This window comes from Phyllopteryx taeniolatus, chromosome 5 (genome assembly GCF_024500385.1).
Source record: "Phyllopteryx taeniolatus isolate TA_2022b chromosome 5, UOR_Ptae_1.2, whole genome shotgun sequence".
NCBI classification, from domain to species: Eukaryota; Metazoa; Chordata; class Actinopteri; order Syngnathiformes; family Syngnathidae; genus Phyllopteryx; species Phyllopteryx taeniolatus.
This window is the reverse complement of record NC_084506.1, coordinates 9456287-9481344: the sequence shown is the minus strand read 5'-3', so window position 1 is coordinate 9481344 and position 25058 is coordinate 9456287. Positions and strand designations below refer to the sequence as shown.

At 43.0% G+C, this 25058-nt stretch overlaps 1 protein-coding gene across 5 annotated transcripts; it reads left to right on the top strand.

Annotated features, from left to right (window-relative positions):
- Positions 1–1249: 1249 nt before the first annotated feature.
- cpt1ab (carnitine palmitoyltransferase 1Ab (liver)) lies at positions 1250–22637 on the top strand. Of its 5 annotated transcripts, none has more exons than XM_061772512.1 (19): positions 1250–1399; positions 4187–4351; positions 7349–7491; positions 8669–8840; positions 9145–9246; positions 9551–9688; positions 9778–9855; positions 10167–10274; positions 11395–11479; positions 15708–15903; positions 16619–16807; positions 16895–17000; positions 17104–17220; positions 18998–19162; positions 19741–19872; positions 19961–20113; positions 20795–20908; positions 21033–21125; positions 21200–22637. In XM_061772512.1, the coding sequence occupies exons 2-19, from the start codon at positions 4211–4213 to the stop codon at positions 21284–21286; spliced, it is 2319 nt and encodes a 772-aa protein (XP_061628496.1). In that variant the 5' UTR covers positions 1250–1399; positions 4187–4210; the 3' UTR covers positions 21287–22637. The 5 variants fall into 5 exon arrangements, with proteins under 5 accessions (XP_061628496.1, XP_061628495.1, XP_061628499.1 ...); XM_061772511.1 differs by lacking the exon at positions 11395–11479 and adding an exon at positions 10846–10933; XM_061772515.1 differs by lacking the exons at positions 7349–7491; positions 8669–8840.
- Positions 22638–25058: the final 2421 nt, after the last annotated feature.

Genomic DNA, 25058 nt, shown 5'->3' with positions numbered 1-25058 from the left:
GGACAAGATACACGTTCAGGTGTTTGACCTTCACTTCCGAGTTTAATTCGTTCCGTGACCATGAAGCCAATTTACGTCGTATATTAAAATCGTATATTAAATCAATTTTACCCATTGAAATGCCATGCAAGAGGAAAAAAAAGGAAAAAGAAATGCATTGGTGTTCGGAAGTGTAAATCACAGAGCACTTTTGAAACAACCGCAGTTGTAACTAAGTGCTGTACAGTGGGAGGGGAAAAAAAGTGAAAAAAAAAAGAAACTTTTGGAATTTCTTAAAGTTCTGCATAAATTGGTCATAAAATGTGGTCTGATCTTCATCTACATAGCAAGAAAAAAAGCTTCAACTAACACCACACAAACAATGACATGTTTTCATATTTTTTTATTGAAACATTGCTGCACGTTTGAAGTTTGCTAAAGAGCACTTGGTTGTTCCACAGCACTACTGGCAAAATATTCTGAGGACAGAAAAAAAAACCAAAGTTGAATTGTGTGGGAGGAACACACAACACCATGTGTGGAGGAAAAAATGGCGCAGCAAACGACATCAAAACCTTATCCCATTTGTGAAGCATGCTGGAGGAAGCAACATGGTATGGGCACGGGCACGGCCACGGGCACGGGCAGGGGCGTGCTTTGCTTCCTCAGGGCGTAGACAGCTTGCTATCATCACTTGAAAAAGGAATTTAAAAGTTTGTCAAGATGTTTTGTAGAAGAACGAGAGGCCATCTGTGCAACAGTTGTGGCAAAATTTGCTCCGACCAAGCAAGCGGAGCACAGAAAAACGCTGATGTCATCGAGGGCCAGGCCCTGGCTCACAGGAAAGTAGCAATCGGTGCCAAGGAAGTATGTTTTCCTGAGGTTGGAGGTTCAAATCCGGACTCTGCCCTCCCTGCATATGGAGCATGTTCTCTCTGAGCAAGCAATCCTGTCTAGGTCATTATGAACATTTTTAGGGCAGGGGGCTATAGTTGCGGCAGGCATGGGCCACATAGCCAGCGAATAGCGGCGTCTTCGTGTAGAGTTCTGCCTGCTGCATTGCTGGCATAGATAAATGAATAAACATTATTTCCACGGTTGGAAATCACTGGAAAAGACACAGAACAGAACACAGAAAAAGGCCTCCGACGATCAAGCAACATCCTGACGTCACCATTTTTTGCTCTCCTCTCCTCTCCTCTGTTCACTCACTTCTTACAATACCGATACAGTCCTCCGCGCGGCGCTGTTGCGCCCGAGACGAACGTGACGTAGCAAAAGAAGTAGGCGGGTGTCCAATCAGCAGCTCTCATTCACGTAGCTGCTGGCAACGTTAGCGGCTCAGCAGCCGAACGGTGTCACATTGTGGGCCAGACGCGAAAGTCTTCCGCGCAAAGTCTCGGATTCATAAGAAGGCTCGGTGAGTACAAACCGTCCACCGAATTGCGCCCTTTTACGCGCTTGGTCGCGCCCGCGAGAGCTCATTCAATTTGGCTGTGACGGATTTGAAAACCACCGATTTCAGTTAAATGTGGAGGAATATGCTCCAAATCGGTTTCTGGGCCAGTCCTTTCCAATATGTGCGTTGAATCGTCGCTCCAGTGACCGACTCGTGTGGGCTTGCTTTTAAGGCTGAGGGAAAATAATAAAAGTTTCGTTTTGAGTCGGAACAAAGGGGAAGAAATGTTGAACTCAATTTGGAACCCACTCGTCATTCTACAGGCTGTTAAATGAAGTCGTCAGGCCTTTTTAAAAAAAATTGTATTTTTTTTTTTCTTCTTTTCTTCCCCCCCTCGTATTAAAACACTGATTCAAACTATGTGTTACATGCTCTTGGTAAGATGTCCTTATGTAGGTAATGGTGCAAATAAAGGTCATTCATTGTTATTACCATCGGGGCAAATTTGAGAAAGGTGGCCGATTTAGCTCAAAATAATGGAACGCTTGTTATTCCGTGTGCACACAGCGACACATGCTTGTAGGCATGGGAGGGTTTGTTTGGGGCCGTTTCCAGTTTTTCCTCTGTATCCAAACGAGCGACCTTTCCCCCAGTTTCCGCAGTGGAGGCTGGATCATGTGACCTGGGGGGGGGGTGCTGAGTCGCTGCTCTCTCCACGCGCCCGGCCGGCCTCTTATTGTATAGTGCACATAAGTTATAATACAACGTTAAGTGGCATGTTTATGTGTTGATTGTAATGATCAGACCAAGTAAGGCAAATGCAATGAATTATACTGGGAAAATGCACTAAGGCTGGATTTGCACTGCAGGCCCACGTGTCCAATTCCTTAGCATGTCAAATCTATATGCACTTTATGTGAATGTCGAATGATGATGATTTTATTTTTTTTTTTGTCTTACAGCAAACCCACTCATTTCAGTTAATCGTTCAGCCCCCCGCTACACTATATCGCAGATTTTTAAGTTATTGCTTTTTTAATGGGTTTTTACTCTACACACTGGCAAATCCTAATTTGGTTACTCGTTTTCAGTGTTCATTCATTCATCTTCCGTTCCGGTTATCCTCACGAGAGTCGCGGGCGTGCTGGAGCCTATCCCAGCTATCTTCGCGCGAGAGGCGGGGTACACCCTGAACTGGTCGCCAGCCAATCGCAGGGCACATATAAACAAACAACCATTCACACTCACAATCACACCTATGGGCAATTTAGAGTCTTCAATGAACCTAGCACGCATGTTTTTTGCCGAACCGGTTTTCATATGAGTAACGGTGTTGTGGATAATGACAACCTTTCTGGGGCATCTCGCTCGGTCTCAGCTTGCAGGAACCAGTTAATAATGAACACTGTTCTATCAAGAACATCTCATAAGGTGCTCACGGAGGACTATGAAAAAAAAAGTTGCCTTAAATCTCTTCAGCCTCCTCAGTGGAAGATGCAAAGGAAGACCTTTTCGTCATTGATTATTCTCAATGTAAACTCTTAATTGAGTATTGTTTTCAGGCCATAAGATGATGAACGCCAACATTAGTTTATGTAAATTATGGCTGTGATGTTTTGGAACGATCGATAGTATAACATAATGTAATCTGTTTCACTCCTCCAGTTGTTGACACAAAAGCACATTGATATGCAACAGAGGGTACATCAACTTTATACCCTAGCCAACCACCATATATCATTTTCATCCCGGGCCACGAGAGTTTCAGTTGCCCTCAGACGACTGGTTATAACCGTGAAATCATTTCAATGTATCAACTCAACTCCTTGTCATATTAGTACATACTGTAATTTCCCCTTAATAATTAAACCTTCTTTTTTTTCTGATCACTAACTTGTTTGTAATCAACAGTCAAAGAATATAACTGCGTGCAGATATTTACGTCTATTCTACTATTGTGCAATTTACCAACTCAGAGTTTCGTGCAAACAAAATTCAGTGGGAGTATGAATTTGTTGCAATTTTTACGGCTGCGTGAAATTATGCGTCAGTTTATATTTGGCTTGTGGGCTTTGACTTTGACAATTGTGGTCCAAACGATACATAATCCGAATCTACGAATATTTGACTTTTTCAGATCAGAAAGAGGCATTTCTGTGTGCAGTTTCAAGAGAGATGCTGCTTGAGGAAACAAAGCCGCTTTGGCACTGCCCATCTTTGTTTCCTGGCTTTTTCACAGGTCGCTGTAGTGATGCGGTATAGTGGGTTAAAGTCGACCCCCAAATGTTCTGGTTTTCGACACTGTATTGAAGGTGAAACGCCACCAGTGTCTAACAGCATAGCGGGAAGCCGTGACCCACTCACCTTTGTATTGAAACCAATTACTGTCGCAGACGCTGATGCCACTATGCATCTAATTATCTGAATGCGAGAAGTCACACCAGCTACAGTACAAAATGTGAACACGCATTATGGTTAAAACAATGTCCCGCTTCGGTAAGTGCAGTCTGAAAGAGGCACAGGCGGATACATGCTTTACCTTTAAAGGTTCTACTGTAATACCCGTTGTGCCAATTTACTGGGACAGCAGCGTTGTGAAAGTTCTTCACATTTACAGAAAATGAAGATGTGAAGAATGACGATGATTTCCATCGTGCCAAACATACTTTTGAAAAACACTTTATGCATTCCACCTCAATGGATGTGTGTCTGAGAAGGTGGAAATAAAAAGTGAGTTATGCAACTGCATCTCAGTGTTTTCTTGGTGATAAATAATGAGGCATTCGCTCTCGTTGTGTTTCCTTTCAGTAACTTTGTACAGAAGCAGCCACCATGGCAGAAGCTCACCAGGCAGTGGCCTTTCAGTTCACTGTCACCCCAGATGGCATCGACCTGCAGCTGTGCCACGAGGCTCTGCGCCAAATCTACCTCTCTGGTCTTCACTCATGGAAGAAAAGATTCATTCGCTTCAAGGTGAGAGGCACTACGTTTGCATCATAGGCAAAGTTAGACCCTTCAACCAATCCACGATATGCAGAACGTCAGGTGACCAACACAGAAAATGGGATAGCTGACTTACTATGTATGCTACGCTAATGAGCATAACAAGGATTGATGACTAGACTTTACACCGATCTGATCGGCGTGACGTCATCGATCGGCTCCACAAAAGACATATACTCCGCCTCGGCAACGTGTACAGTGTATTTGAATGCAAAAGCTAGTTTATTTTTAGCCTTGTCGCGTGTCCTTTGACGTAGTACTGTAATATCTGACAACCAATAAAGTTATTAAAAAAAAAAACATGTCGGCAGTGTGGGACCGACAACACGTCTGAGACAGACAACATGCAATGCGCGAATCAGACTACAAGAGAAATTTGGTCTTTCACCATTGCAGATGTCAGACTACTGCAATACAATTTTGTATTCCGATACCACCGCATCCCGTCTTTTACGATCACTGGGCTTTATCTCGTCAACTCAAACGCGACCAGATACACTAGTTACCATGGCGCCGACATCGTGACGCGTGTATTATAAAAACAAAATGGGGAAAAAACGTGCCTGGTGGTCACCGGTGCTCGGGGGATGACATTCATTGAAGGCTTGCTTGAGCTATGTTCACGTACTTTTAATACGATACGGCTCGCAAGCAGGGAACAAAACGTTATGTAGCCTAGTAAGCTAGTGCTAGCACTAACGGTTGTGTGTAAACATGGGGGTGTTCTGTTGAATCATGCTCTAAAGTTTCGGTGTGTGTGAAGTAATTTAATTACAATAAAGTAATTCAACTACAGTAAGTTAGCGCACATTATTTCTGTAATGTTGGTTTGACCCGACTGATTAGAATACATGAGCCGACGAGAGCAGGGATTTCCAACCTTTATGGAGCGAAGCCACATATTTTACAATTGGAAAATCTCACGGTACACCAACAAACAAAAATGTCACAAAAAGTATATACACAGTAACTACTGTATATACGTCCTGCCATCTATTAGAAGAGCATTTCTTTGTTCTTTCTGTCACTATGCCTCACTGGCAAAAATAGAGGGACAAAGATACATTATTTCTTGTAAAAGAAGAATTTTTTGAGCAGTTAAGTAAAATTAGATAATTTCCCACGGGACACCTGAAGATTGCGCATTGCAGACTAATGTGCCACGGCACACTGGTTGGGAATCACTAGACTAGAGAAGATACGCAGTATACAGTACACAAGTATATACAGTAAATGAAAAAGTCATTTAAATAGACACATTGCTCCATCTTGTGATCGGATCGGTAATCGGTTAGCGTTTTTTTTAAACTCGCTGATCGGTGAATGGCCTCAAAAATCCTGTTGATGACATGAATGTTTGAAGCCGAACTAAAATTTTGTTTTCTTTTGGTGTCTTTGAACAAAAGTAAAATACATGTATATGATTTACAAACCCCCATTCCAATGAAGTTGGGACGTTGTGTATAATGTAAATAAAAACGGAACACAATTCTGCAAATCCTTTTCAACCTATATTCAAGCGAGTACACTACAAAGACAAGATATTTAATGTTCAAACTGACAGTTTATTTTTTTTTTTTTTTGTGTGTGTTCAAATATTCACTTATTTTCAATTTGATGTCTACAACACTTTCCAATAAAGCTGGGACAAAGGCATGTTTACCACTGTGTTACATCACCTTTCTTCCTAACATCACTCATTAAGCATTCGGGAACTCAGGACACTAATTGTGGAAGCTTTGTAGGTGGAATTCTTTCGCATTCTTGCTTAAAGAATTTAAAGTTCCTGTTTTTTTACCAATTACAGATTGGATTAGATTACCAATACAATAACCGATCGCTTATTCATATTTTTTTATTTAGTTAACTGTAGTTTGTGCTCACCTGGAGGAAAGATCCTAAGCAAATATGACATCATTATTAAAACAAATGTCATACACACACGTCTCTAAAATTGCACGTTTATTTTTTTTTTAAAGAAAATACTTTTTCAATGGCTTATCAAATGTAAAATTCAGTTAATTGCCCAATAAAACATGAGCACACAATAGACTTAGACCTGTGATTGAACATGCAGGAGCATAAAATTGACAATAGCATTGATCACCTTCTCGATGTGCCACTGTGCGCTCAGAGCTATCAAGCTAACTGGGCTAACATCACACGTCCATAAATCAGTAGTGAAGCTTATGTCCTTATTTCCATCTATCAGTGTACGCAAGAGTGCGGCAATCAAATCGTATTTTGCTGGCAAACGTACAACTGAAAAGTAGCGGTGGCTCAGAAGTAGAAGTACAAACGGTGGCCTCCGAGTGGTTGATTAGCCGACGAAAGCCAGTGTCCTCAACGACAGAAAAGGGTGGGTCATTTCCATGATGAAAGCACATATTGTTAGCCATCGGGTCATCTCTGGCAAATGTTTTGGACTTTTCGAATGCGTTTGCGATGGAAACAAGCCACGCTTCTTTCGTGGCCGGCTTCGGGCCAGTAGCAACGCAGGCGTCGTCGTAGGCGTTCAAAACACCGTCACGACGATGCCGACCTTTTAAGTGGCTGATAAGATTTGATGTGTTGAAGCTCGATATTGTTTTTGTTGTTGGATTTATCGATATGACGTCACAATTCTTCAATTCGGCCTGGTAATTATCTGTCCGATAAGCATCTCTACTGTAAAGCTCTATTTAAGCAATGTTTGACATCATTGTTCTTTACAATTGTGTGGATTGGTGTACATTCACATGCTCCCATTTGAAGGTCATCCGCTCACAAATACCTTGCCCGTGAGTTCTCTCTGTTACGACCTTTGCGCTTCTTAGCTGTTTACACACCACCATACGAAGTCTCTCAACCACAATGAACTGATAACATTGTCTTCATTATCAGTGACACTACTTGGACTATAAATTGGCATCAATCATTGCTTCCTGGCTCCCCGTGACTTTGTTTGTCCTGTCCAACCTTCCACAGAATGGAGTTATGACTGGCGTGTACCCAGGCAGCCCTGCTGGCTTCATGGTTGTAGTCGTTTCTTACATGTCGTACAATAAATACAAACAGCTGGATCCATCTCTTGGCTTGATTGCTAAACTGGGACAACACATGCCTATTAGGTAAGCCCCTGAATGACCACATGCAACAACTGTTCTTTGCAAGCAGTGCAGGACGCAGAAGTTTACATGCCTGGAAAGATGCCAAGCATGATAAAGGATTGAATTCTTTCACAGTTTATCATTATTTTCATAATGCATGTTAACCCCTTCAAGTGTACGCGCTCTGTCGCCGGTTCATGTCCCCGCCTGACAGGCGCATGTCATCGTTGTGCCCCTGGGCAAGACACTTAACCCACACTTCCCATGAATGGATGTGGTTGGATGTTTGGTGGTGGTCGGAGAGGCCGTAGGCGCACAATGGCAGCCACGCTTCTGCCAGACTGCTCCAGGGCAGCTGTAGCTCCACAAGTAGCTTACCACCACCAGGGAGTGACTGCAGAGTGAATAAATAATACGTGCAATTTTAAAGCGTCTTTGAGTGCCTAGAAAGTGCAATGCATTATTATTATTATTGTTACTATTATTATTATTATTCAAGCTAAATAATACAGAAACCCCCTATGTTTTGGTATGCTATTCACAATTCCCCCCCCCCCCCCCCCCCCCCTGCCTTTTCTAAAAGATGCCACCAAAACGCATATCTAAATAGTAGTACAATAATTGGAGTCACCGATTAGTAATACTTCTTGACTGAGACACAAACTTAGTATGTCGAGGAGGAACCAAGTTATGGAAAGTCTTCGCCGCATCTACACGCGCGCTTCAATTCTTTTTCTGAAATCAAGCGCGCCCGCGACGCTTGTGAGGATAAAGCGGTACAAAAGATGGATGGATAGAAATCATCGAAGCTTTTTATTTTTGAAGGATGTTCAATGTTGTAAGATGAATTTGAGTTGATGATAAACATTTGGTATTGTAGTTTGTAATATGTCAGGTTTGAACCTTTTAATATAGGCAATTCAAAACTGTACTGAAGTCAACTCGGAACCCTGATTTAGATTGAACCTGCTTGCCCGAATACCCCGTTATCTGTTACAGGATGCCAAAAGTAGCTAAGATACAAAATTACTTAATCTGTTATTGTGCTGTCAGTTGATGCGCTACCCAATTAATTTTCAGTCCTTCAGGAATGATTGAATTATGGAATTAAATAGAATAGATGTTATATACCTGCAAGTAGCTGAATACTTAAATGGCCCGTGTGTCGATTATTTTTCCGTCTTTTTTTCCTGTGCAGTAAATATATGTCCACAGACACTCAGAAGATTGTTGGTGGGGTCTTGGTGGGCACAGGTCTATGGGTGACCATAATCATGATCATGAGGAATGTCCTCAAGTGCCTCTTGTCGTGGCATGGCTGGATGTATGCACGCCACGGCTCTGTATCCTGGTCAACTCGATTGTGGATGGTGAGACATAAGCGTCGGGCAATGTTCTTGTACGAGCCCTCTCCATATGCTTAAACAATACAGACATTTTCTCAATATTTTGCATCGTTTTTGCTTATTCAAAATGTCCACAGCTGTATCCCTATTTGCCCTTACTTTCCATGATCTTTTACTTTTTTTTATACTATACTATAAATTTGCAGTGTCAGCGGAACCTGATGTGTAAGCCTTCTATGCACCGTTTTAGCAAGATGGCAGTTTTGTTGAGTGTTCTATTTGGTGGTAAAAACACATTTAAATGAGGTGCACTGCTTTTCTTTTCCAGTTGTTGGTTAAGGTGTTCTCTGGAAGGAAACCAATGCTCTATAGTTTCCAGAACTCTCTGCCGCGGCTACCTGTTCCACCTGTTAAGGATACCTCCAGAAGGGTATGTTCTGCCTCGGGAAAAGTGGTATTGTTTACCTACCCGAATTTTATTGAAGCCATTGGATCTGACAGAGGAGATGAAAGTTTGTTTTTTGCTATTATAGCCAAAGATGAACAATGAATATAGTATGTATGTCAATGCTTAAGATAACCTTTATTAGTCCCACAATGGGGAAATTTGCAAGGCTGTGTCATCTTAGCTTATTTTATCATCTTACCGTTGGAGCTCAACTTTTTTTCCTCACGTACCATTTATGCTTAATGGTTTTTTTTTTTTTCTTACATGTCCATCTTAATGCTTAAAGTACCTAGAGTCGGTCCGCCCACTAATGGATGATGAACAGTTTAAACGGATGAAGGGACTAGCGAAGGACTTTGAGATGAATCTGGGTCCTAGACTGCAATGGTACCTAAAACTGAAGTCGTGGTGGGCCTCCAATTATGTGAGTCAAAAAGAATTATTCACACAGTTGATTTTGTTGTTGTTGTCAAGTAATATTACGTCTTTCCTTCCTTCCATGCATCACCGCAGGTCAGTGATTGGTGGGAAGAGTATATTTACCTTCGAGGTCGAGGGCCCATCATGGTGAACAGCAACTACTACGCGATGGTAGGTAGTCTCAGTGAGTTATTTGTCAAGTGTCTAAAGTCTGAATAGAGAGTTTCATTCCCAAATCATACCAACTTGGCTTTGTGAATTCTTAATACGCTGTGTTAACAATGTCGATTTAACTTTTGAAATGAGTTGACCACAGAATCCAGACCTGAAGCTATTGACGATTTTGGGATTCTGCCACAGTCGTCAAACTCTCCCTTCATTAAGACTTCAACAATAACATCATTTGGTTTCTTGTCTTTTTTTTTTTTCAACACGTAAGCACATCTCAGATGACAAGTGTGCGATCCCTCTTCTCTCCTCAGGACTTCCTTTATGTATTCCCCACTTCAATTCAGGCTGCCAGAGCAGGTAATGCCATTCATGCTATCATGCTGTACAGGAGGAAGCTGGACCGAGCCCAGATCAAACCAGTAAGTATGGAGCAAGGTTTTTCCGTTCTCACTTCTTTTACACCAATACCTGTCAGTTCAGTGCACAAGATTTACTTTCTAAATGATTCAGGAGTCAAATCAGTGCTACTTTAGTTTATGTTTTCATGTTCACAATGTTCTATATACCATAGATGTAATTTTCAAGCTGACTGATTGTGGAGCATGTTACCGGCGTACAATGTTGCTTGTTTGAATTGAGACTGTCCTGATTTCTGGCAAAATGAGGCATTTTTGAACTTCTCCTTCTGTTTCTTCAGCGTGCAAGTGACAAGAGCGAATTGTAATGATTTAGCTTTCCCTTAACTTCGTCCTGTCCTTTTCTTTCTCCAACCCGCATGAAGCCTATGTACAAATCTGTAAAATCCTGATGAAATCTTGGCAGAATTTCGACAGTGTATTTTGTGAACTCACACTGACCTCAGCTGCGAAGACCCACTGTCTCTATGAATCTGCACAAATTCCCATGCATGGGCTTGCAATGTTACACACTCACATTCGGTTGTCTCTGTGTTATTGTCTTGTCCTTTCGCTTTGTCGGATTCTGCGTTAGATATACTTGCTGGCAAACAAGGTTCCTCTGTGTTCGGCTCAGTGGGAGCGGATGTTTAACACTACCCGCATCCCAGGTTTGGAGACAGGTAAGATGAGGGCACCTGCGCTGTGCCCTCTGAACCATACCCTTCCCTGTGACCCAAGTCATCGCAATGGCAGCAGTCATTGGAAACCCCTGACTCCTCGACTCTTTCTCAACAGTAAAGCCCTGAAGCTATCTAATCTCTTGATTGGCGGTCCCAGCGATTCAAATTCTAAAATGAATGTAAGTCATGTGACGTATTAATTTCTGAAAAGTATGAACATTGGCGATGTCAGGGCTTTGCTGTTGGCATTGAACGGGTTGGCCACTGGTTTCTGGTCCCTATGTAAATCCTCTCCTCTGGCAGCCTTCTGAGGTTCCTCCAAACCAATCGTCCTCATTTCCTCTCCACCTCATTCCTGCTTCCGTCCCTGTAGGTGTGTGTGCGTGTCTGCTGCTCTATCTGGATTATGGTGATTTAGAATGTCATCTCAATTTGTTTGACTCTCCCCTCTTGCTTTTCAGCTCATGCTCCTAAACACTATTCCCATGTGTTCCGCCCAATACGAGTATATGTTCAACACCAGTCGTATCCCAGGTGTAGACACAGGTAGAGTCTGCAGTGTTACCGCCGCCACGCTACTCTGACTGTATTTCTCCTTGGGACATTTTGTGTGTCTATGGAAAAAAATAAATAAAAAATCTGACCAAGTAGAATTTGTAACACCTGGTGAATAATTTGCATGTGGCTGAAGTCCTGGTTCTGTGTATAAAATGGCGGGCAAGACCAAATATCCTGGGCCGGCATGGTAACTGTGATTCATGAGAATTAACATACTTAAGTGCATATCGCTAAATTGGAAATTGAGAGGTGGAAATACTTTCCCAGCCTCCTTATTAGTTGTACGTTGCCTTTACCTACATGACCTGTTGTGCCGTTTTCATGGTATGAAATCAGTTAGTTGGTGTATTTTGGTTCCTATCGAATGGCATGCCACAGTTGTGTCATAATGATTTGACCGCACCTTGATAGCCACATCCCAAAGGAGCTCTACTGTGTCGGATTGAGACGCGTTCGTTGTGCAAGCCGTTTTCTTAGTTTTGTTTCATGGCGTGTTGTCATAGGACTGTGGCGTTGAAATAATGCGCACTTAGTACGACAAAGCCCAAACGGTGGCGAAAGGAATATGCCTCACTCACACCACTATCACGAGACAAAACTGTTGATGTGATGCAGCAGTGACTCACTGTGCACTGCAAGCTCACTTTCCCGCCTTCCTCTTGTTTGTTCTTCCGCGGTTGCTCATTTTCTTCGGGTATTCATGTGTTGTGTGTTCAGAGACGCACTTGGGTAGACATCAGTCATTGACCTATTGCTTTTTGTCAGTTTTAACCAGTCTTACCAGTCTCTTGATGCCCCTAGTTTATTTTATTATTATTTTCTTCTTCTTCTTCTTCTTCTCACTGCACGGTACCTACGCTGATCGACAATTGCTGCTTTCCAGTGATAAAACTGGGTACTATGAGATGTACTATTTGATATGGGCAGACATAACGTAAACCTCCTTTGTCGTCTTCGCCATTGGTGTGCCATTCTAACGGTTAACGACGCATAGCTGGGAGCGGCTAAAAACACACTCACGTTAGGTACCTTCTTTTTTTTTTTTTTTTAACTATATGCTATAGTCCATCTCTAAACTCTCAAAATTTGTTGCTGCACTCACGGTCCTGTGAAATAAAAGTTGTCTCCTTGTTCTCCAAGGGTAGGTTGGTTTGATCTGATTGATGTGTTAGTGTATAGTTGTCTACATATTATTATTATTATTATTATTATTATTTTAGAGTTGGCATACCTAATAAAGTGGCTGGGGAGTGTATATTCCATAGCAAGCACTTTTAATGTCAGGACAGTGATTGAAATCTGAGAGGGCACAAATGAGATGATATGCTGGATTCCATTTTGATCAATTATAAAAGTACTAATATGCTTTGTAAGTTGAACCGCCGATGCATGAATCTAATACAGTCTATTTTTCTAATATCCAGTCTATTTTGTCAAAGAAAAAAAAGTTGAATTTGCCGTTATTTCCTTGGCACGCAAAACCTGATAAAAGGCCTCGATCGTGGTTAAATGTTTGGCTATCTGAGGTGCTGACCTCGTCTTATCTGAAAGATTTCTTCAATAAACTGAAAAGGAAAAGTTTACTTTTAAATTGCTGCAAATTTAACATTTAAATTGAATTCATGTAAGGATTGAATGTTTTAATGGTCAATAAATGTTTTTTTTTAAGGTGCATTTTAGAAAAGAAGATGGGAGTCAGTTGACTGTACAACAAATGTATTAGGTTTACTGTTAAGTACAATGAAGTGTTCCTGGTAGTCGGCACAATAAACATTTAAATTGCTGGAGGTGAGAAAGGAGAGCAGACGAACTAATCTGCATGTGTAGTAAGTAGTTGGTGTTTGAGGCTCTTTTCCAAGTATAGAATGGGAGGGGGAAAATATGTGAATTTCTTTCTGTAATTTCTTCAATTTCGACATAAATTGGTCACCAAATGTCGTCTGATCTTGACCTAAATCGCAAGAATAAACGGAATAATTGCACGCAATATGTGTTCACATTTGTGTCGAAAATACCAAACATTCAGAGGACAGAGGAAAAATGAATGGCAGCAATAACCTCAACCGCATGTTTCCTGGACAGGAGTTGCAGAGCAGATGCACACAATGATCCGGATGAATTTTGGACTGTTCCTCTTGCAGTTCAGCGAGAGTCCTGGGGTGTCTGGTGTGAATAGCTCTCTTGAGGTCTTGCCACAGCACCTCAATCAGGTCGAGGTCAGGACTTTGACTGGGCCGCTCCAGAACATGTTTTCTTCTTCTGAAGCCATTCTGTTGTTGATTTGTTCTTCTTCTTTGTTTTGGATCGTTGTCCTGTTGCAACCCTTTGAGCTGTAACTGTTGGACAGATGGCTTCGAGTTCTTCTGCAAAATATCTCGATGAACTTGTGAATTCCTTTTTCCGTTGATGATAGCAGTCTGTCTAGGCCCTGAGGAAGCGAAGCAACCCTAACCGCATACCGTGATGCTTCACAGTTGGGATACGGTTTTGACGTTTTTCCTCCACACGTGACGACGCGGGTTCCTCGCGAGTTGTTCACCTTCGGTTTCATTTGTGCGCAGACTATTTTGCCAGTATAGTGTCATGGAACATCCAAGTGCTCTTTCGGAAACTTCAAACGAGCAGCAATGTTTTTTTTTTATATAGACAGCATCTGCTTCCTCCTTGGTGCTCTCTATTTCTATTGTTTAATGTTTTACTTGTGGTAGATTATTCAACAGAGATGTTGGCACATACCAGTGTTTTGTGCAAGTCTTAAGATGACACTAGGGTCCTTTTTTTTTTTTTTTTTTTTTTTTTTAAAGCTCATTGAGCCTTCTGCGGCGTCATCTTTATAGGAGGGCCACTCCTTGGAAGAGAAGCAACGGTGCTAAACTGTTTCCATTTATAGACAATTTGTCTAAACACGGACTGATGAACATCAAGACATTTGTAACCCAAGTCAACAATTGTAATTGGTATGGGCATGGTACACATCAGGCAGTGGTTCTTCACTCGAGACAATTCTAACCTGGTGTGTGTTTTCTAGTGGCCAGAGCAGCTTAAAGCCAATCGAACTCATTGATTGGACTCCAGGTTGGCTCACACCTGACTCCGATTAGCTCTTGGAGAATACATAGGCACGATGTTCACCTAGCTTTTCCTCCTTGTCCTGTGAATGTTTGTAATTGTCATGAAAACCCACATTTTTTTTGGGTGTGGTATTAGTTAAAGCACATTCTGGTTGTTGAAGCTCACGTTTTAAGGCGCATTTATGCAGCAATGAAAGAAATGACAAAAGGTTTGACATACATTATTCCTCCCGCTGTATGTGCTCTCCCTCGTTTGTAGCTTGTTTGAACAGTATGAGCATCACAAAGACAATATCATTTAGTATGCATTGAACGTTACCCAAACGGGTTTGTCTGGATGTTGCACCGTGCTGTTCAAACAAGCTTTGCATCCAATTCTTCCATGTTACATCCTCCTTCCTGCACGTCCTCCATGTCAAGCCACTTTTTCACTCGGGTAGTCCCTTCCTTTATCCATTAGATTAGCCACTGACTTTATTTCCCGTTAATGTGATGTCAGTTAAAGTGATTCATGTGTTTCAATTATGGCAGTAGATGTTGTTTCCAAACATGTACAGCTGTCTTTATCGCTAAGATTAAGTTGAGCGTTTGGTGCATTCAGAAATTATTCCGCTCCCATTTTATTTTTCCATGTTCATGTTGCAGCTAAAATTGGTGCCCGGAGTATCCCATTTAAGGACTAGTTTTTTAGACGGTAATTCCCAAGTTAACAGCTCTCATTTATTTTCCTAATCTATATGGCCTCAATGGGAGTAAAATTGACCTGTCTGCCTAATGCCTAAGGCCAGAAATGGCGACTCAGAGCAAAACATGTTTAGTTTCATTTAAGAATCTGGAACCCAAGTGCAGATCTGGGCCATCCCGAATACATGCTCCTTCCTTGAATTTTGCTCTAAAATGCTTTTTTCGGCCGCGGAGCCTCATACAGACGGGTATGTACCTTTCGAAATCATGGCTGATCAATTTGTATGAAAGCAGGTGGTCTCCAGTCAAATTGTACAAACATCTCAAAGATTAGAATGAGGGTCTGAATACTTTTGGAATGCACTGCAGATCTAGTTGGTTTTAGTGAGGCTGTATAGAGTGCGTAGACAAACTGCTTTTCTTTGCCCTGCTGCACCTTACCATTGGTTCTTCTCCTCTAGATATCCTTCAGCACACCAATGAGAGCAAACACATAGCCGTGTACCACAAAGGCCGATTCTTCAAGGTGTGGATGTTTTACGATGGCCGACTTCTGTTGCCGCGGGAGATCGAACAGCAGATGGAGAGGATCCTGGCTGACAAGTCTGAACCCTTGCCGGGAGAGGAGAGGCTCGCTGCCCTTACTGCGGGGGACAGGTGCATGCATGGCAGCTGCAGTCAATTGTGCAGACATTGTGCTTCGGAGAGAAGAGTGCACGTGCGAAGATACAAATTTATTTTTTGGACCACGTTGTGATTACAGTACAGCTGCATTTAATAGCGCTTTAAAAAAAAAAATCTAATTGCTTGTTTCCATCGATACGAATGCACTGGAAACACACAGCACATTCTATTGAAAATCAAATCATGACAAAATATCGGTTTGTTACTCGTTCACAAAAAGTGAAGACAAAGCAATATGAGGCTGTGCGAAAATGAAAAAAAAAAACCGTTTTTTTTCTTTACAAACTCAAAATTTCCAACTTATTTCCAGCTTGAATTATTCAACAATCCTTTTTTTCTGTGAGTTACTTCACATCTGTGTTGCGTGGCGTCGAGCGGCCAGGACGACTCGGACTATGTAGTATTCCACAACGAGTCTACGATTCTTAAAGATGATATAAAGCTGCGCTATTGGCCCCCCCAAAAAGGATTTGCTCGAACACATCAGCTGGCGAAACTGTTTGCGGACAGGATACATTTGTACTCGTGCTATTGTTTGTAACAGATTTTAGATTTTGTGTTTGTGTCTACATGACTTAACAGAAGGAGTGACCCAAATGGCACTTATTTTAGTGGCCTCGTTATTAAACCTCTGGGTATGTCGCCCTGTGCTGCTGCTGTTTGCTTCCCGTCCATTATGTCGGCGCAGGACCCCATGGGCAAAGTGCCGCGACGCCCACTTCGGCCGTGGCAAGAACAAGCAGTCTCTGGACGCCATCGAGAAGGCGGCCTTCTTTGTGACCCTGGATGAAACGGAGCAGCGGTTCGAAGAAAGCAGCCCAGTCAAGTCTCTGGATAGTTATGCGAAGTCTTTGCTCCATGGAAAGTGCTACGACAGGTTAGAAAGATGAAGCAAAAGAAAAATATTGGATGCCGCACATACCCGTTGACCACACTGAGGGTATTTCTCCCCCATTGAACTCAGGTGGTTTGATAAATCCTTTAACCTGATAGTTTTTAAGAATGGCACCATGGGTCTGAATGCTGAGCACTCCTGGGCCGATGCTCCGGTCGTCGGTCATCTGTGGGAGGTGTGTCATTTCCGGTTGTTGACACTTTTTGTGTTTGAAAAGGCCTCGGTCTTTGTCGCCATGAATAAGTAGTAACGCTTGACCTGAAATATCGTTTTTTCAGCATGTGCTCTCCATGGACCCGTTTAAGCTTGGATATACCGAAGACGAGCACTGTTGCGGCGAGCCGCATCCCAGCCTGCCTGCCCCCCAAAGACTGCAGTGGGATATTACTGATGAGGTAGGCTAAGCTATGGGCAGGGGTGCGCATGCAGTGGCTACGGAAGGTATTCCGAAGTTTTCACTCTTTGTTATATTGCAGACATCATCTCAAGTTCCTGTTTTGTCCTCATGAATGTACACACGGCACCCCATATTGACAGAAACTATTGAATTGTTGAAATAGTTGCAGATTTATTCCCAAAAAGCCCTAAGTATTCAGAGCCTTTGCTGTGACACGCAAATATTGAACTCGGGTGCTGTCCATTTCGTCTGATCATCCTTGAGATGGTTCTCCACCTTCATTGGAGTCCAGCTGTGTTTGATGATACTGATTGGACTTGATGAGGAAAGCCACACCCCTGTCTATAGAAGATCTTACAGCTCGCAGTGCATGTCGGCGCAAATGAGAATCATGAGGGCAAAGGAAGTGCCTGAAGAGCTCAGAGAAAGAATTGTGGCAAGGCGCAGATCTGGCCAAGGTTACAAAAAACCAAATCTGCTGCATTTAAGGTTCCTAAGAGCAAAGTGGCCTCCGTCTTTTTTTTTTTCCCCCAAAGGAAAAAGGAATGTTGCTAGAATGGTCGGAAAAGTCACTAAATACAGCGACAACATCTCTTGAAGTTGGCGACACCGAAGACGAGCGGTTGCACTGCCAACACACGTGCACATTGGAATAAAAGCAGCACGTGCCTTAATAAAGGGCGCGAGGGCCGGGCAGAAGAGAGCGTGGCCCACGGGCACTGCTTTGCCAAGGTGTTCTGCAGTGCAAGTCTTTAAGTTCAGGAAAGAAATGAGCACCCCAAAATTGTTCTCAGAGCTCCCGGTTGTAGTTTCGATTTGCATTAGCCCTCGCCGGTCGTGCTAATTACTTGCACCAGTCTTAGCGACACTGATAATCGCCCAAAATATCCGCTCACCTGCCTTGACGCACGTATGATGTTAAGTGATATCCCGTTCGAAATCCATATGGTTTAAGATGATGTCAATCTACCCTTTACTGCTAGAACTGCTTCAACTCTTGTGGGAAGGCTTTCAACGAGTTTTAAGGAGCGAGTTGATGGGAATGTTTCCCCCTTCTTCTAGGAACGTATGTGTGTCACTGTCTGCTCGCAATCAACCCAAAGGCGTTCTGTCGGGTTGAAGGCAGGACTCTTCCATTCGAAATTCTCTCATTCATCTCTTTCTCATTCAGCTTTCTTTGTGCACAGACATGTTGGAAGAGGAAGGGGTAATCCCCAACCTCTTTGACTGTCCAAAATCTCTCGGTATGCTGATGCATTCAAAGTTCCCTTCATTCTAATATTTTGGACATTTCCAACTTTGTGGGAACACTTCCTGCTCCAACATGACTGTGCATCAGTGCACAAATCAAGGTTCACGAAGACACGGGTGAGTGTTTCATGCGGACGAACTTGACCGGCCTGCACAATGCTGACCTCAACCCTATAGAACACGTTTAAGTGAGAGCCAGGCCTTCTTGTCCAACATCAGTGTGTAAATTCACAAAAATGGAAAAATTCTGGAAAAATGGTCATACATTCCCATAAGCCCACCCCAAGACCTTGTGGAAAACATTTTCAGAAGAGTTTAAGGTTTTATAATTGCAGAGGGGGGACCGATGTTTTCTTCTATCCTGTGGATTAAGAATGGGATGCGACTTAAAATTCATATGTAAGTCAAGGCAGGTGAGGGACTACTTTTGGCAATATAGTGAGTGTATATGCCAAGAGCAAAATGAAATGGTGTACTAAATTGGTTGTCGACAGTGTTGCATGTTGCCTTTGCTCTTGTTTTAGTGCCAAGGGATCATCGACTACTCTCTGACAGTTGCCAGGACTCTGGCCGATGATGTGGACAGCCACATTTTCCCCTTCAATGATTTTGGCAAGGGTCTCATCAAGAAGTGCCGTACCAGTCCCGATGCCTTTATCCAGATTGCCCTGCAGTTGGCTCATTACAGGGTTTGTACTTTCCACTCCCTCAACTGAAATAGTGCAACACGGTGCCATGAAAGAACACTGGCAATTCGGGACTTTTGGGTAAATGTTTTTTTTTTTTTTTGGGTACATTTAATGCTGTATTTTAGCTCTGCTCAATGTCCATTTCTGATTTTAAAGCAGCCCGATCAGCGCCTCTGATATACTCCTGCACGTGCATATTTGCAACAAAAAAAAATGTTTGTCTCAAATACAACAACACAAGTTTACTTTTGCTTCATTTAGACTTCATTCTAACAATTGTGACCCCGAGCCGCCTTAGTGCTTATTGTGATCTATATTATATTGTATGATGTTATATTGTAGTTTGACCCAAGACCCCTGAAGATGCAGATGAAGATGTCCCCAATGACGGTCACGTATCCTTAAAATTCCAGCAGAGGGCAGTCACAATGACCATAGGCTGCTATAAATAGCCATTGAGCAAGTTTTGTCAGCTGTGTATTTTAGGAGGGTATTTATTTTATATTTTGGAAATTAAAAACACAAAATAAATAGATGCACTAGTAGGATAACATCCTGAATTTCATGTGACCAAATAGGACAAAGGCAAGTTCTGCCTGACCTACGAAGCCTCCATGACTCGTTTGTTCCGCGAGGGCCGAACCGAAACGGTGCGTTCCTGCACCGCCGAGACGTGCGCCTTCGTTCATTCCATGATCAGAGATGAGACCGTAAGAAAGGGCTTTCGTTGCAGTTGCTTGTCCCGTTCCATATGACCCTGTGCCTAAGCAGACCCACGGCTCTCGTCGTCTCTCTCAGAGAGAAGAACGTCTGAAGTTGCTCAAACTGTCAGCAGAGAAGCACCAAAACCTGTACCGCCTGGCTATGACTGGCATGGGCATCGATCGCCACCTCTTCTGTCTCTACGTGGTTTCCAAATACCTGGGAGAAGACTCACCCTTCCTCAAGGAGGTATGTGCTGTCAGGACTACAGCGGACTGTCAGACGCTGACGGCAGTTCCTTCCACACTCAAGACTGTTCAACCTTTCATTTGTCCATATTTGTTGTTGTTTTTTTCCCCCCATAAATTTGTGCCGCCATATATTCCAACGAGGCAGCAAAATGTCGTATTTAGCAGTTGTTCTGGGTGGGAGTTTGCATGTTTTCTCCGTGTTTGTAGAGGATATCAGAATCATCTTTATTTGCCAAGTATGTCCAAAACACACAAGGAGTTGGTCTCCGGTAGTCGGAGCCGCTCGAGTACGACAGACAGTCAATTTACAGAACACTTTGGAGACAGAAAGACATTGACAAAAAACAAAGAACAATTGTGCAAAAAGATGCAGAGTCTCCAGCGAAGCTGGCTTTCGTCCACATCCTACAAACGTCTTCGGTTCATTGAAGACTAAATTCTCCATGCCGTAGACGCGAGTGTGAATGTTTGCAACTGGCAGGCAACCACGCCGGGGTTCTCGGATTGAAGTCAAATTCATATTTTGTTCTCTTTGATCCACTAACAACAATATAGCAAATTCCAAATACATGTATTGTCATTTAGAGCATTTGTGTAAAATGAAAAAAAGTTCCAAAAGTGAAAAAGGCCCCTCATTTTTTTCCAGAGCTGTATATCATTTTCAGGTCTTTGGTTTTAGGTCCTGTCTGAGCCATGGAGACTCTCCACCAGCCAGACGCCGTTGCAGCAGGTGGAGCTGTTTGACCTGGTCAGACACCCCGAGTACGTGTCCTCCGGAGGCGGCTTTGGACCGGTAGGTTCTCGCGCAACTCAGTGGAATCCGCCGAATGCCGATTATTGCAGAACATAGCGAGATATTCCTTCGTACAGATCGGGATGAACCTAAGGTGTCTTTGTCTTCTTCTTCTCTGGTGTAGGTGGCTGATGATGGTTACGGTGTGTCATATATCATCGTTGGAGAAAACCTGATCAACTTCCACATCTCCAGCAAACACTCCAGCCCAGAAACTGTACGCTCACTTGTATTTTCCTCTGGTGATTTATTTGGAATTCAAATGTTCCTACTATTTGTTTTTCTTAACAGGACTCGCACCGCTTCGGTGGCAACATCAGACAAGCCATGTTGGACATCCTCAACCTCTTCCAGCTTGAGAACAAAGCTTCCAAGTGAAGGGCTTTCTCTGGTGGATCTAAAGGCGTGCGTTCTTCCTGAAGCTGTACAGAATCAAATATAGGGTCGGGTTATTTTCCTTCATGTTACAGTAAAACAACTGCATATTTGAGATGCATTTACAAACCTGGCTTTCATTTTATTTGTGAGGTGTTTATGTGGACTGTAGGCATATGGCATATTGTGGATTGTATTGGCGTTTGCTCCAGGTAGTGCGCAGATCAACGTTTCTCTTCACGGGACTGTACGCGCCGGTGCCTTAGTGACGGTGAAGCATTTGTGTAGAATGGGCGGAAAGGGAGGAGAGGTCCGACCGAGCTGACATCAGTTTTATCTCCCCGTATCTGAAGCACGAAGCCGTATGGAATATTTAAGGTTTTTACGTTGCGATGTAGCGCGAGGTCGTTTGCTGCTTTGTTCCTTTGTTTGATTTCTTATTCGGGCTTCTTTCACGAGTTGCAGTTGCACGCGACTGTCCTGTCAAACCTCAACATCGTGCTGATCGGCAACCATTTCAAAACTCCCGATCAGGGTCGGGCCAGTGAGCGAGCGCGATTGTAGAAACTGTTGCAGAAGACAGCCGTGTCCGTCGTTCGGCCCCACGATGCCTTTTGGAATCATGCCCATTCTATGAACTTGTTGCGTTTGATTGTATGACGTAGCGACAAATGTTTGTCTTCATCCTCAGGTTTTGCTAGTGTGGCGTACGTAATATTCACGGGGCAAGCTTTTATTTCGAGCATGTACATGCGCAGCAGCAGTTGAGATGCAGTACGATGCGGCCATGATGAGCCGTAATCGGGGGGGAAAACGGTCCCTCGCATATTGACAGCGCGTGCCACAATTGTTCATTAACGAGTACGCCGTTCACTCCAAGAATGAGATGGTTTTATCACGCGACTTGAATTTCAATTATTTAGTTGTCACATCGCGGTGTATAGTTGCAACTCATCACCCATGGAACGCAAAACGGGGTTTGTATATTTCTCCAGTCCTTCATGAAACACCCACACGGAGCGGTTGTCTCGCATAGGGCTGCGTTTCTTATGTGTATATGTTGTCAGTACATTTTATTAATTTTTTTGGCCAGGTTCGAGCGACGCACAACAAACGGCTGTAGACATGCATTTTTACCACGCCTCTTTACTTTTCTGGTTGAAGTCTATTTTTGACGGCCTTTGCCGTTATGTAATTGTATGATTTATCAGTACACCGTGTTTACACTGCTACATGGTTTTTGAAGATGATGCTGTATATGTTCGCTTCTAATTTAAGGTAAAATTGATGAGCAGCTGGTGGATACCAAAACAAGTTTTAACAATAAAGTGAATGTCAAACAGCTGTATGAGAACTGGGTATTCGAGTCTTTTTTTGTTTGTTTGAAATCAAGTGAGCGGGCATGTCACTTTTGGTTTCACCTTAATCATACAGTACATGATTTGGCATTTTCTACTGAACATTAGCCAGAAGATTATCTGGAAGGGCTTTTTTACAAACTTATATCCTTTTTAAAAAAAGATTTTCGTTACTGGATTATTTTCAGCTTTTCCACTCAACAGTGATGACAACCTTACATTTATTAAACATTGCGTGTCTTCGTTGACTTTTTGCCTTTTCCTCTGACGCCTCATCAAGCGGTCGCGCTCGCAGCACCGAGGTTTTCCATTCCCATTTGGGAGAGTCCTGCATTATACGATTACAAGTGTCCCAGGGCAGGTTCAGCCAGTCACTCATATTGAAGGAAGATGTTTAAAGGCGTCCCAAGGTGACAGATGTCCAAGGAGGGCACGGGCAGGAAGTGATTACACGGCGACAGTTGTCTCTGGAGCTCCTGTCCACCACGTGGCCAGAGTCGCCTTTTCGCTCTCACACACCCGCCCCGATGTCACCCTGGCTTGGGCTTTCCGATAGCAGGCTAATATTTCAAGACCGCATACCTGAGGTCCGCTTCCTCCTTTCGTGCTTTGGGAAGCTTCTGTTTGGCTGATTTAAGGAAGTTGGGGGGGAAAAAAAAAAAAAAGAAGGCCTCGCTTTCATAGCCAAATTCATGTGTTTGTAGTTAGTTTTGTTTACCTAAAACAATGTTTATGCTGAGTCGCGATGACCTCGGGTTATTGCACCTTAGGAAAACAACATTGCAATCAAGAAAAGTTAGACAAATCCTTTTAAGCCCCCCCCCAAAAAAGCCCCCCTATGAACCAGAACTCCAATTGTATACTTAATTGGCGTGCTGGAAAAGTCATTTGCTTAAGAGCAGAAACTGAAACCTCAAGCCTTGACTTGCGCTTTCTAAAAGTAGCCTTTGAGAGATGTGCGGCCTGCGCTTGTCACCCTCTTAATTCCTGTTCTGCTTTTGCTCCGTCAAAAGAAAAAGAGAAATGATGTGACCTTGTCTGTCCTGTGTTTTCAAGGCGATTCAAGGGTGTTGTCAACCTTCATTTTTGGTTATGCTGGACAATTTGATTCATTATTTTTATTTTTTGGGCCCTCTTGGACAACAGTTGGGATATGCCTAGTTGTGTTGAATGTTACATGTAACGAAAATTAATTGAACGTTAGTTCACAGTGGTTATCTGGAAGACATTATGTTAATATTATTACATGCAACAAGATGATTTATTGAACGTACAGTGAGTTAAATGAACTGTTTACATAATGCTACAAAGGGCTTAAGGGAATTGCACCAAGGAACCTCCATTTGTCTGCTTTCTCATGTCTTATCTAGTTTTTTTTTTTTTTTTAAAGTGCCTTCTGAATGCAAGTGATTAAAGCCAGGGTGTAAATGGAGAGCGTGAGCTTGTTTGTTGGCACTGTGGGACCACGCGTGACTCCAGCCAGCTGCACCTGTCTCAGTGTGGGAGAGGAGCGAGGCCCCCGTTGGCCTCAGGGTGGAGGGGACCCAAGACCGGAGGCGGGCTCACTGGAGAATGGGATACGTGAATCCTTCCCGATGAATGCTCCCTTAACTAACATTTTTGGGGGATTGCGAGGAATTAGTCGAGATGCAAAATCATCAGCCATCTGATATGTGATGCGGGAGATGTGAGCTTGCTGACACGCGAAAACACAAGAGTACAATTTAAAAACAGGTGCAGCAATGAATATTTGGTTATACACTCGGAAATATCATTACGTACACCTTCACGTGTGCTAACACAGTGGTGTCGAAAACAGTACAGTGCAGTAAAAAAAGTATTGCCCCGCCTTCTCAAATGCTCATTTTACATACATTACATTTGCATATTATCCCCACTCGCGGCACGGTTGGCAACTGGTTAGGACACCTGCCTCGCAGTCCTGAGGACCCGGGTTCAAATCTGGCCTCGACTGTGTGGAGTTTGCATGTTCTCCCCGCGCCTGCGTGGGCTCCGGTTTCCTCCCACATCCCAAAAACTTGCATAGCACGTTAGTTGAAGACGAAATTGCCCGTAGGTGTGAATGTGAGTGCGAAGCCACGTTACGCATACCTCAGTTTTGACAGACTCAAACGTATTTGGACATTTGACATGATTGTAAATAAAAGCGATTGTTTATTTTTGTAATACTTGAAAAATCATGAAGAGTCAATTAGTGCTTGAAGCCGAGAGCACGCAGACCTTACAGAAATGAAAAGCATGCTCCATTCGTTTGGGATCAGATCACTGACTTTGTCATTGAAGGATATTCCTCCTTTCCTTCAGTTGCTTTTCACAGTAACTCGCAACAATACGACCGAAGTGCAGGAAAACACCCTCACAACATCAAGTAGGAACACGATTGCTTTCGATACCTT